Source organism: Pecten maximus, chromosome 13 (assembly GCF_902652985.1).
Source record: "Pecten maximus chromosome 13, xPecMax1.1, whole genome shotgun sequence".
NCBI classification, from domain to species: domain Eukaryota; kingdom Metazoa; phylum Mollusca; class Bivalvia; order Pectinida; family Pectinidae; genus Pecten; species Pecten maximus.
In genome coordinates this window covers 21381030-21394850 of record NC_047027.1, presented here as the reverse complement: position 1 = coordinate 21394850, position 13821 = coordinate 21381030, and the positions used below count along the sequence as shown (strand labels likewise).

The following is a 13821-nucleotide window of genomic DNA, read 5'->3' as shown; positions in this document are numbered from 1 at the left end:
CCGGAGAAAAACCACCGGCCTACGGTCAGTACCTGGCAACCGCCCCACGTAGGTTTCGAACTCGCAACCCAGAGGTGGAGGGCTAGTGTTAAAGTGTCGGGACACCACTCGGCCACCGCGGCCCCTTTTTTGGTAATATTCTCGCGAGTTACTTAATTTCCCTTTAACGCCGTCATTAGCTGTACCGCGAAAACAAACAACCAGTGAAAATGTATGCATACAAACAAAACTACAAACGTGTTGACTGCCGATTGTTTACAAGGCAAGATTACGCGAAAATTAATGCTAGCGATTAAGGTCCAACTAGTGAAACCGCGAAATATAAGCCCCGTGAAATTTACCAATTATGCAGGATGTAAGATATGTTTTTACCTTTAACGTCTAAATACCAAGAGTGTTGGATATATAATAGATTATATTACATATTATAAATGGCGACGAGGTGAGGTAAAAAGACAATTACCTCCTCGATCTAAAACTGTTAAATAAATCTTGGCAACATGTTGTATGCTTGAGTTTGGACATATTTAACCGAATCTATCCTTGGCATTGGTATTAAAAGTTGAAAATCGTCGCAAGTGACACGAACAATTATGTAAAGTGTCAAGGATATTTATGTAAAGTGTCACGGACAGTAATATAAATTGTCACGGACAGTTACGTTCAGTGTCACATATATAGAGGATATCTAACAGTGTCTTCAGTAATACCAAATATATTTCACGAGTGGGGCTAATATTTTGATATTTTTCACGAGTGCGAAGCACGAGTGAAAAATATCAAAATATTAGCCGCACGAGTGAAATATATTTGGTTTTACTGAAGACACTGTTAGATATTCTGTTTATTACATTTTTTATCAACGAAAACCCTATCCCGTATGCTAACTAGGACTAAAGCGATAATTTATAAACAAAAAAAGTAGTTTCCCCTGTCCAGGTGCTGACATATATATCGGGCTTTCTGATTGGTCAATTATTTTTGTATTTTCTAATCATTAATTTGATTGGTCAAATCAGCAAAAGTGATATTTTTCACTAGTGAAAAATATGATATTCTTTACTAGTGAAAAATATCACTTTTATAGAATGAATAATTTATGAAATTTCACGGGTAAAAATGTAATAAAGTGATGTTAATATTGCACCTTTAATTGACAACGTTAATAACAAAGCTTTCTGTTCTTAGTGCAGGAATTGCGACTGTTGATGTGTAGGTTATGACGCTAAAATCCATATTCGACAATTAAACTTATATAGCAATCTAAGCAAACCAGTGTCAGTATCGCAAATTTGTGATGGTCTCTCTACACTCTAATGATAGTCGACTTTGAGCATGTGTGTCGGTCAATCCCCAATTCAAATCCGGTTGGACATGCGCAAGTGTAACTTCCGGGGACATTCGTACAGATATGACTGCAAGGTAAGTCCAAACATTCATTTACATCTGAAAGAAAACCGGAGGATTATTACGAACTAATCGTTTAAAAACTTGCTTTGCAAGGGTTTAACAGATGAAATAACTAGATCTTGATAGACGATTTTTGTAATATTATATGGTTACTGGAGTATACATAAAAAGGCTATTTAAAACTTGGCTTATGCAATAAAATAAAAACCAAAACAAAACAAAAAACAACAAAAAACTACGTCTTTGAAAATTATGCAATCACGTGATCGTGGACACTGCACTTCCTTAGATTATACGCAAATTTGATGACACATGAATCTGAAAAGTACATAGATAAATTCAGATGACAAGTTCAGATGACACATACCTAATTGGCATGTGATGCCCCGATAACCATTTAGACACCGACATCTGTACTGAATACACACTCCTCCATTTTTACACTCCGGTACACACGTCGTATCTACAAAAATAAGCAGTGCAAGGTCGAGGTAAATCTAATGTTTCAAACGTTCCTATTACGAGTGGTAAAGCGCATAATTTTTATTTAGTGGTAACATAAGAGCAGATATACATTATTGTATTTGTAGTATTAGATCCAAAATGGGAAGGTAGAGAGGCGTTCTGACTTGTGTACAATTATCAATGGCTATTTAGTATAATACAAAGCGTAACATCATACTTACTGACACACGTTCTACCGTCCTGGCGAAGCCGACTTCCGGGCGAGCAGACGCATGCGTACCCACCATGTGTATTTCGACAGTGGTGTTCACACAACCCTGAGTGACGTGCACATTCATCGATATCTAAATAGGGTGATGATAAAATCCATTAAAGATTTTATAAAACAGATTTTCACATTTTTACTATTGACTGCAGCATACAGCGTCGCAATGTCTAAGTAGTCACTTATCTGAGGATAAAATAAGCTATTCAATCAAACTAAATTTCAAATATGACAACACCGATTATGCTTTGGTACATCATGGCCTTGTATTCATATTTGGTCTCTTTGGGACCGACTAGAATTTTAAGAAATCATTATTTATCTTATAAATAGGACTCATCAACATTTTGCAACGTGCTCTTGATCTGCATTAAGAAGTGTAGGAGCAATATTTATCTTAAATGCGTGGTCTCCTCTATATTCCAAGTACAGACGGTAATTTGTTTTCTCCTCCAAATCACACCCATCTCTTCACAAATTATGATTCTGACAAGAACTTTTACTCTCACGCTTTGATCGAATCAGTGAACGTCGAGCCATCGTAAACAAATAATCAGCAAACAACATTGTATAACTACACCACACTCTTCAATCCGGGTCACGGCACCCAGTTAAAGAATATAATTTTATATATCAATATAGATCTTAAGAGGGTTACCAAATCATACATGGCAGCACATTTGTTATAATTGTATGTACCAGTTATATAACTATGTTAAAAGCATTACCTGTCTGGCAGAATTTTCCTTTAAATCCAGCAGGACAGTGACACGATCCGGCTCGGCAATGACCGCCATTAAGACATTCTGGAGTGCATTCGATATCTGCAAATTTAGCATACACTTTAAAAGCAAAACGAAAATGTCAAGATATGTAACTGCAATATGTAATATATCTATATAGCAAAGGAACAATATGAATACAATGTAGATTGACACGAATATCCTTAAGAGCAACGACCTGGTGATTTGGAAGGTAATGTGTAACTTTGTGACTCCACAAAGTAAACACCTACAAATCTAAATCAAATCAATGGAATACTGCGACCATGCAGGTTTGTTTTTGTTTGTTTTTTGGTTAACGTCCTGTTTACACCCAGGGTCATTTAAGGATGTGCCAGGTTTGGAGGTGGAGGAAAGCCGGAGTACCCGGAGAAAAAAAAACCGGCATACGGTCAGTATCTGGCAACTGCCCCACGTAGGTTTCGAACTCACAACCCAGAGGTGGAGAGCCAGTGATAAAGTGTCAGGACACCTTAACCACTCGGCCACCGCGGCCCAATGACCATGATGGTCCTGATTTTGACGCTAGAACAACCAAGCGCATCTTCATGACAGGTATATACTACATTATGTCTTTACTGATGTATTCTGTACAGGATAAATCTACAAGTGGGATATAGGTACAATTATGTAATTAACTGCTTGCAGGTGTTCCGTTCATATTCCTTCTATGTGTAAATCATCATTTTGACTTACCACGAGGTATGATTCTCCCTCGAAGCTTGGCAGATATCTCTTTGGTGTTGATTATAACTATTTTACAGATGTCCGTTACTAAACTGTATTTATAGAACGGTATTGTTATACGAGATGATATGCACATATTATGAGTTCTCTCTATCTTTTGCTGATAAACTACCATTAAATAGATTTGTTGCCGTATCTTTTCCCTATAATGGTCCATCTTTTCTGTCTTCTCCAGCAGAAAATGAGCTCGGTATTTACATCGGATTCCACAGGAACCGAACAGGAATATTATATCTACAGCCCATGATTATATTCTGACAGGAGATTTTTGATCTTTTGTTATAAAAAAAAAAAACCCATTTGTTTATCACGCTATTGGATCCAATTTTAATTCAGTAAAACCTGTCTATCAAAATCCATGTCGACTGAGACGGGTCTCATAGAAAATATATCAAGTTCGTTGCTTAGACGTACGGCATTATTTTCGTACCTACAAATTTTAATATAATGTTATTCCCAGGGATCGCATCCCAAGTAAAAACTTTTAATGCTCATGATAATTGTTTGTGTGATAATTGGTTTGGTTTGGTTTATTTTGTTTAACGTCCTATTAACAGCTAAGGTCATTTAAGGACGGCCTCCCGTGCGTACGACATGCATGCGTGTGGCGAGTGCGTATGTGTTTGTGTGATAAACAAATTATCTCACAAAATATAATTATTCGCTGATGCTCATATAAACATAATACGCATTCTCGTACGTATAGTAGTACAACCATGCTAAGAACTAAATTGATAGTATAGTTAACTGTACATACCGCTACATGTGAGCCCGTCTGAGTTGATTGCTCGGCCAGGTGGACAGACACAGTGGTAGCTTCCAAAAGTGTTGAGGCAGTGATACTGACAGTGACCCCTGGGTAACAACTGACATTCGTCTACATCTGTCAATGATTTCAATATGTGTTGATATTTTATCACAGGTATGGAAATACTGTTTTAATTCTTACTTTTCTTACAGTGCTAATACCCTACCAACAGGGCATAAAAGGGGATAAATATACCTGGATTATGCAGGTAAAACAAACATGTAATGTAAGTAATCTGTTCTCGAAAGCTGACCGTGATTACACTCTACGAAAATGTGAAACATTATATTTTACTTGTCAATGCTATCATAATTACCTTGGTGACATGCGACTCCAGTGACCCCTGGCGGACAGACACAGTTCCCGTCCTTACAAACACCTCCGTTAGAACACTGAGGGTTACATGCCATCTTTAGGGACTCCAAACTCCGCCCACAATTTGAAGTTTGATCCTCTGTACGATATCAAGAATAGTTCATGAATATTCACTGAGTCTCAGTTCATTAATAATTGCATTGAAAATCAATTTGTTGAACCTTTACAACTAAATAGTATATAAACACGAGTTCAGGTTTCGTCAACAAATATAAGTATCTCTGGACAATGGGAAATTACGAAATTGATGGTTTGATAGAGAAAAAACTCTGTTAAACTCTGTTGAAATAATCCACTATTTGCATTTTGATTATAGTGCATTACCGTGAAACGACGAATTGTTCATGAATATTCATTGGATATGAGTTCATGGCTATTGATTCATAATCAATTTGTTGTCCGATACCGTCAATATATAGACTATATATATATCGAAATGTGGATAAACTAAAATGCCGGATTTGCATAGATTGTATAGAAAGGCAATGCTTTAAAATAGTAGTTCATATCGAATCAGGGCACGCGCTTCTAGTGTTTGTTGAGATCAGTTTATCTTACAAGAATACTACCATTAAGTTGAATATAATATAATGGGATACCATTTGAAGGGGCTGCGTTAAGACTCAAGTCATAAATGTCGTGTATCGTAAAATAAATATGCAAATGAATAATTTATAGAAATTATTCTTACCATCGGAACAACCAGTCCCTAATGGAGATAAAACACACCGGACCTCACCATCATCGTCACTAATGCTGTAGGTGTCTTCACATGGACTCATTGGTATTCTGGGTCCTAAAAACAGACATTAAGATAATGTCTAGCATCAAGTAACATCTGACAAAAACGTAATCTTGAATGTTAAAACTACTGCATCAATCACTAAAGTGCTGCCAAAAAACAGTGCCCCTTATCAAATATAATTCACCCATTGTATGTGTTAACGTAACTGACCCAATCATTGAGCTACATATCACAGAAAGATGAATCGAAAAAAAAAACAAAAACACAAAATAAACGGTGAAGGCATTTTTTGGATTTCGAATCGGCATTGTACTGAAACCATAGATCTATAACTAAAAAGAAAGGAATATCTAGAAATCAGCTATGGGTCATTGGTGTCATTATGGACCAGAAATTATCATCTGGTTTTATTTTGGAAACAACATTGTTGATAATGTATTGCAAAACACTTACCACCTAAGGGTAAGCACTCTGGGGTTCGATCTGAAGTAACAAGTTCATACTCATTCGGGCACTTCAACGTCATTGTTTGGGATTTGCATATCCTTTGGCCATTTTCAAGAGTTTGGACAATATAGGTATCGCCACATAACCCGTCATCAGTTTCCATGACAACACATCGTCGACCATCGTCGTCTATGACCTGAACCTCACCTATCTCGCATGATAGTGAACCCTTCCTATATGCGGGTACCTGTGGCATATTGGGAAGTACAGGTGGTTGTGTTGTCAAGGGTATGTTTTCCGTTTGAGAGGTAGAAGAATGAACACAGGTAAACTCCTGATCTGTATTACTCCATCCAAGTTCGAATTCATTTCTGCAGACAATGGTAGTATGGGTGTCTTTCACACAGGCGAGCTCAGATGTTAACTGCACGATTACCTCCCCTGGGGAACATATCCAATCTGATACATCTACCGTTGTCACATCACAGAGGAACCCTGATCGTTTCTGGGTCAATATTTGTCCCTGGGGACACTTTGTGGATATGTCCTCAGCGAATATGTTTGAATCGGGATATTTACTATCAGTCGTTCTGTGGAATTTGTCTTGTCCTCTATCATCATAATCATTGTGATTAATTGAGGTATCGGGGTTGTTAAGTAATAAATCGTGATTGCCCTGATTTCTTTGATGGTTACTAGTTGTTCCATGCGGACTATTACCGTTTTCAATGTTACTTCTCGTACGATACTGGCATATTTGACCATTGTTAGTACTTACTGCCTTTTGTCCTAGGGGGCACGGCTCTCCACCGCCGTAATTAATTTCATCCACGGCCCGGCATTCACCAAGTTGCAACAGGAACCCCTCTGGACAGGAAATTGAACCTAGTTTTATAGAAGGGTCCTTTATACACCTTTGTCCTTCAGTCGTATCCAATGAGATGAAACCAGGGGAACAATCCTGTAGGGGCATCTGGGTAGTTTGGACATCCTCACAAGTGTACCCATTACGGGATATGACTGCCTCCTGACCATGGGGACACCAGGGCCTTGGAGCTTCTTGGCCCGTATACTGGCACATCCTTCCTATCGGTGTTTCGATAGAGTCAAGACCTTCGGGACAGGGGGGCAAAGTAGGTATATTTACACATCTCCATCCAGAGTTTGTCAGCATTTTTGACTCACCAGTTGTACATGTTGGAGTCAGTTTCCTCACATACATACCTACCCATGACTAGGTTTAGGGTGGTACCGTTTCCACAAACAGGCCTAAGTTCACCTGCGGCAGCACACACATACCCCATGCGGGACCTTGTAACTGTTTGCCCTGGTGGGCACGTTGGTAGTGGTATTGTCCCATTAAACCTTTTCTGGCATATAGCGCCACCAGGAACGTCCACGGCCACCTGGTCGTTTGCACAGATAACTCGCTGTTTTACAGATTCGCTACGTTGAGTTGGAGTAGGAAGAACAGCATTATACAAACTGGAATGTGAATTGATATCAGGTGAATTAGGACTAGTATTCTGAGCTGGCGGGACTGGAGGATGAGTTGGGGAAGTGCTGACGTACGATGTGCAAAGATCGCCCCGACATATTCGCCCCTGTCTCCGGCGTTCTCCTGAACGTCGTTCATCCTTCTTTATCCCCTTTTCATGGTGTTGACCAGTTTGACTTAAGGCCCCCTGTTTGCCTCTTAACCTGTTAAACTCCGTTAGAAAGGATTTTACTTTATCTTCAAAGTTTGATCTTTGGACGTCAGTGGTTCCGAGCGTGGAAACTGTCGTAGGAGATCCAGAAGTATATTCAACAGAAAGGGGTGGTGTCGTTCTGTATATACTAGGTTCATTTTCAACCGTCTCACTGTCCTGCTTATTCCGTAATCTTTTTGGTTTACCAGTTCTAGCAATTTTCTGTCTGTGTTTTCTTTTGTTTTTCCTCCGTCGTCTATTTTTACGCGTCATTTTCAACTTCTTTCTTTGATGTAGTCTTCTTATTAAAGACTGATCTGATTGTTTAATTGGAATCCTGGAAACCTTCGTGGCCTCACTTGTCTCGTCAATGAAAGGAAGTATTGTCGGTGACGCCTTAGTATTAGATTCATATGCGTGTAATTTATTGTGATCTTTTGATCTGTCGGTGTCATTATTACCTCTTGTGTGTTGTTGGTCTGCATCCCTTTCATCTTGGTTTTCAGTAATCGGTTCCAATTCATATGACGGTCGCTTCAAGGCAGACAACAGCATTGGTGTTTGCTCAGCGGCTTTATCAACGAATTCCTCAATGAATAAGGGCTTGACAACTTCACAACTGCTGCCGGGTTGGCATGGAGCTACCTTTCTGGCGATGTTGTATGGTGGTTTAGACATTAAGTCTGAAGATTGATGAAATACAGTGGATACATCTTGACTATTGTATCCTGTTCGGCATCCAGATCGAGGGCAAGGGTAAGTACCCCGAGGAACGTCCGGAAACGGCGGTATGTCAGAGGAAACAAATTCAGTCGTTGGTTCAATAAATTCTGTGTTTCTAATAGGCGTGTTGGAGTTATGTACACATGTACTACTTAAGCAAGGACTTGGATTTTGTATGTTTGAGTCAAATAGTGGATAATTACCGGGAGGCATTTCTGGTAAAAACGGGCACGGCCCGGAAATACAAGGTTCTGGCTGCATCTTGGTACTCGTGAATTGTGTAATCTGATCCTGACGGTCACCTATTGTTTCCTGAGAAAAAGGTGGGTTACAATTGGAATCCATGCATCCTGGAAGAAGAGGAAATTCTTCAAGCACAGGCGGTATTTTCGGAACCGCAATACAGGGTTTAGTTTCCGATCTACATGGTGTTTTGGATCCGCATGGCTGTGTGTCTGGCCTACATGGTGGTAAATGGTCTGTTGAAACAGGGATCTCCGGAATCTCCGGATTAAAGGAATCACATGGAGTAAATCCTGGTCCACACGGAGTCTGAGATCCAAAGTCGAGGTGTGAAGATGATCCACATGGATCACCGTTTAATTCACATGGTCGTGGCTGGGGAGGTCTTACGACAGATGACATTTGGTCATGCGGAGATATAGTACATGGCCTGCCTTGTGTTTGTGATCTTTTTGAACACGGGGAATTCCCTATAAGTAATTGAGAATATAAGTAATTAATTACATATAATTTGTTTGTATTTGGGTCATCTCGCCTTGTTAGTACCGTATATCGATGGTAATATATATTAATATTTCTCTAAAACAAACAATTCATAGATATGTACATCATGGCGTAATAATTGGCGTCACTATTATTATTACGTCATCTTAATTACGTATGATTCAACCAATGCCCCTTTTAAAATGGAGTGGATATAAACATACTTACAAGTATCTTGTAATTGTAGAAGTGCTGATACATGTCAAGTTATGGACTTAGGTCTTCGGTTTTGCGAACAACTATTGCAATATATTAGTCAGAAAGATATTTAGAATGAAACCTATTTCTAGTACATGCTTTCTTATCATTATTAAACACGACTTGAGTTTCGGACTGGAAAATTTAATGAGAAACATAATCTGGAGGTTACATTGGTTTTCGAAATTCTAGATTACCATTTCTTTCTAGTTTCGACCCTTTAAAAGGTGCGGTTTTTATTAACAACTATATCATCCAAGTGTGACGTAGTGCACGGTTTTCGATATAAGCGCCACCTGCGTGTGCGTGTCACATATTTAGGTATACGAAGCTACATACGATAGTCGTGCAACCTCCTACACGTGCGTCCGTTGTCAGCCAGAGTGAATCCCCGGAAGCATGTGCACATGAAACTCCCAACGGTGTTGATACATCCCTGGAAGCAATCCACGGTGTCCCTCGCGACATTCGTCGACATCTAAACAAAGAGAAAATATCACAAAACAGGTAGGTATGTCACTGATATATCTTGTATGTTAATTCCTTATGATGCAATAAATTAGGTTTCGTTCAAATGTTACAACCAGTGGTATAAATACTCTTTAACATGAACAGTTCCTCTGTACTTTCTTTCGCGGTTTTAATTTTTTAAATCATTTCTTTGTTTTTATGCTTTCGTGGTAAACACATGCAATTAATTTAACATACATAGAGCAAAATGCATTTTATATACTGTATGTTCTTGTTCCAAAGCAACTAAAAATACAATGAAAGTGTTTACACAACGAATGTTTTAAAGAGGCTTACCCGCAGACGGACCTGTAAACGGCACATCTCCGATCACTAAATAAACTTCAGTACACGTTTCTATGTGACAAAATTAGAGGCTTTCCGACTTTATTTCTTGAAAACAATTACAGAATATGTATTTAAAAGACGTTTAAAAACTCAACCTGAGAGGGAAGTGTATGGAATATAAGGGCAAATCTTCTTTGTAAATCGCCGCTGCCTTTGAAGTTATCACTGTGCGGCACTGTGCACGTGCTTGTTTCTTTGATGTGTCAATCAAATTAGACTCCACTTTATAGCGGGGACTTATTTGCGGGTTGCGATTAAATAAATAATATTTAAAAAATGAGGTTTAATATCACTTTTCAGCGTTTTATAAGGAAAATAAAATGAAAAACTCAACAATTCCAACAATCTGTCATGTGTAAAAAATCTTTTTCTATTAGCCAATTTTTCTGATCTCTCTGCGGGCAAGCCTCTTTAAATGTATATGTACCGTTACAAAACTAATGGCATTCAAATAGATATATAAAGTTTGGGAAAGTTTAAAATTCCGCTCCCGAATTATTTTCAACTGTGTTGCGGTTTTCTTTCGAATCCCCACCTTAATCTCAATTATGAAATGAAAGAGATTATGTAATTTTTATAATCCTGATATATGATTTTATCATACTTAGTGATGTGGCATAATTTCGTGGTATTTGTGTGCTTTTTTTTTTTTTTTTTTTTTTTAATATTTGGATATGTGTTTTTTCTTGTTATTTTTTATAAATATAAATCTCTGTTTTCTGTATGTGGATTGTGCTTAAATGGGCATACAGATATATTTCATCATTTCTTATTTTTAGACTGAGATGGTTGGCTGTTGAAATTGACCCTTGTCCATGGTCCGAAGTCCTTCCTTCTGTTGTCCCTCCGTAAACAATCCCAGTTACCGCTATTTCTCAGAATGTACTAGAGGGATATTACTCAATGTTTATATGTGAATTTGAATGGTTCTTAGAAGGCTATTCTAATGTTAAAGTGTTAAAGTTTGTTACCAATATTTCCAACATGTTTTAATGGATATCTTACAATTCCCTATGTAGGTTCCCCTTGTTTCATAATTCTGTATATCTGATCGAAAAGCAAAATTGTCTACATATGCACTTAATCACTTTCAAAAAGCTAAGTAATATTGCTCATAAACCCATGGGTATATTGATGAAAGAAGTGCTGGTATATCTCCGAGCTGTCGCTAATTTTGTTTTCAATATCAAATTATGGAGAGGAAAGAAGAGAAAAGTAAAAAAAAGTACATTTAGTTATAGGATGAAGACACGCCATTCAATCATTACTACAACAAAACCTTCTGGGGTCTGATTGTCATACATTCTTGAAATAAGTTAGTATAATGCTGCACATGCTCAAAGTAAATAACCAGTAAAACTTACAAAAAAAAAAAAAAATGCAATTAACATATGGTATTCCTGTACTCTGTAAAAGTAGGAAATTCTGCTTAACTATTAAACACTGTACTCTGGATTGTGTAGCATGCCAAAATTATGCTTCTGTTTTTCTTTAACTGGAGTACTGCTATATATCCAGACATGACCTGGAGGCTTAATGAGGACTTTTATACAAATCGTAATGGAAACCTAATTCAAATTTACATTGAAACCTGTTTAATTGATATCAATTTTACAAAACTTGTTTTCGTGCAGATATCAAAAATACAGTTAAATTGTGTATGGTGGATCATATGTTCAGCGTCTATTTGAATTATTTCGAAATTTGTTATTGTTTACCTCGGCATGTCCGTCCATCATTATTTATTGCAAAACCAGAAATACAGGCACATTGTGGGACACCTTGCTCTTCTTCACATATCTGCTCACATCCCAGGTCTTCACATGTAGATAGCTGACCCGGAAAGGTGTGTCTCATTTCTATTCCAGAAAATGTGTCTCCTATAGGACACGAAGGTTGTACACTTCCGTCGGGACATGCGCATAAGTTAGGGGCTGTGCAGATTCCAGAGCCACATCCTCTACATATGGCTGTAACAGAAACGGTATCTTTCATAGTGCGAAACTCTCCAGGACAAAATTAAGGATACAACTGCATTGCAAAGAAACAGCAAATTTGAATGAAGAAGGAACTATATTTCCTCGCGGAACGTTGTGCTTCCTTTTAAATTATAACACGCGGAGTATGCATGTGCATCGAGTTGACGGAAGGCAGCAATGATTCAATATTTTTCTAGGTGTTCGGTCAGTGTCTTAAACTACAAGTTATACCAAATGTTTTAAAATATAAAAAAGAAGATGTTCGCGAAATGTCTTCCATTATCGACCTGTTACAGTTTTGTGTCACCTATATGATATTGTCTATTGGTAGGTTCCTGCGACAAGTCTAACCGACATCATGACTATATATGTTTTAGCCCACGGTCACCCAAAGCTTGATTTAAACCGTACTTCATTTCGTTCGCCCTAAGTCTATAGCATCTGCTCCCTTACTATATTGACATAAAAGATAATGTTACGATTTACTCACGTGTTAAGCAAAGGCGACTTCCTCCTGTCCGTGTCCAGCCCGGGCAACAGCGTGAATCCCGACCCCCACATTCGTGTAGCCTCCTGTCACAATCCCATAATAGGTACATGTATATACAGTGAGTAGAACAAGTTGTTGCCTATCCCGTTTTTTTTCAAAGTGTATTCATCAGTCAGTGCCTATGTCGCTGTGATATACAGTGGTTGTATTTGTTATTTATCCTATTGGGTTATTTAGAAGAGCACAAGTTGTTACCTATCCCACTTTTTCAATTTAAGCATTGATGTCATTTTCATTTTCCGCGTAGCGGATTCTTACAGAAGTTTGCAAACACAATTTGTTTCATACCCCGAGGAAACTAAATAAAAATTTACATCAACGTTAATATTTTATTTTTGAACATGATTTTCTTATTTAAGACATGTTTTATGTACAATTTTACTGGTTTTAAATGGGATTCTTCTCAAATCAATACGCAACGTCAATTGTCGTATTGTGACGTCACAGTTTTCGCGCCATTCTCGAAATTTCTTTCATAGAAGAATAAAAAGAATTTTTCGACCAATCACATTTGAGCATTTACCATGAAAACAAAGAAAAAATAATTATAGTGTTGTATATGTTGTATATACACTTATATCATATATAAGAGATCTTACACTCGTGAATAATGCCATATGGATTGTATTTAACTCCTTCAATAATTTTATATGCCACGGACCTTCAGACGAATGTCATATCAAATTATCGGATGATAAACAATATCATATGACAAAGCCGCGAGGGTATTTTTTGTTTGTTAGGTAACTCATATCTAAACATTTATTGAATCGGCACCGAATCGATTTGTCATCAAAATCCCTTACACGATCCAATAATCCTGGTACCTCACATGATCTCAGACATTTCCATTATAACACATGGACATCTTGATTAGAATGCATTAGTGTTTAGCTAGTATAAATACGAATTTTATATACAATTCATATTGAACATGACAATTACTGGTCGAAATTCATGTCTGAGTGTTGTTCATCATAACGACATCGAAA

General features: G+C 37.7%; 2 protein-coding genes across 2 annotated transcripts; both read right to left on the bottom strand.

Annotated features, from left to right (window-relative positions):
- Nucleotides 1–1135: 1135 nt before the first annotated feature.
- LOC117341411 (fibropellin-1-like) lies at nucleotides 1136–7230 on the bottom strand. The gene is made up of 8 exons (XM_033903260.1): nucleotides 6051–7230; nucleotides 5544–5648; nucleotides 4794–4931; nucleotides 4427–4552; nucleotides 2869–2964; nucleotides 2097–2219; nucleotides 1778–1873; nucleotides 1136–1446 (listed from the first exon to the last, which is right to left on the bottom strand). Exons 1-8 carry the CDS (start codon nucleotides 7216–7218, stop codon nucleotides 1307–1309), a joined length of 1992 nt encoding a protein of 663 aa, XP_033759151.1. The 5' UTR covers nucleotides 7219–7230; the 3' UTR covers nucleotides 1136–1306.
- LOC117341410 lies at nucleotides 7198–9907 on the bottom strand. The gene is made up of 2 exons (XM_033903259.1): nucleotides 9782–9907; nucleotides 7198–9171 (listed from the first exon to the last, which is right to left on the bottom strand). The coding sequence occupies exons 1-2, from the start codon at nucleotides 9849–9851 to the stop codon at nucleotides 7226–7228; spliced, it is 2016 nt and encodes a 671-aa protein (XP_033759150.1). The 5' UTR covers nucleotides 9852–9907; the 3' UTR covers nucleotides 7198–7225.
- Nucleotides 9908–13821: the final 3914 nt, after the last annotated feature.

Excerpts from the sequence above, each read along its gene's own strand:
- LOC117341410 (XM_033903259.1), bottom strand. The coding sequence starts at position 9,851 with ATGTGCACATGCTTCCGGGGATTCACTCTGGCTGACAACGGACGCACG. Across the intron at positions 9,172-9,781 it reads TAGGAGGTTGCACGACTATC|GGAATTCCCCGTGTTCAAAA; the intron begins GTATGTAGCTTC and ends AATTACTTATAG.
- LOC117341411 (XM_033903260.1), bottom strand. The coding sequence starts at position 7,218 with ATGCTGACAAACTCTGGATGGAGATGTGTAAATATACCTACTTTGCCC. Across the intron at positions 5,649-6,050 it reads AGAGTGCTTACCCTTAGGTG|GACCCAGAATACCAATGAGT; the intron begins GTAAGTGTTTTG and ends GTCTGTTTTTAG. Across the intron at positions 2,220-2,868 it reads AGGAAAATTCTGCCAGACAG|ATATCGATGAATGTGCACGT; the intron begins GTAATGCTTTTA and ends CACCCTATTTAG.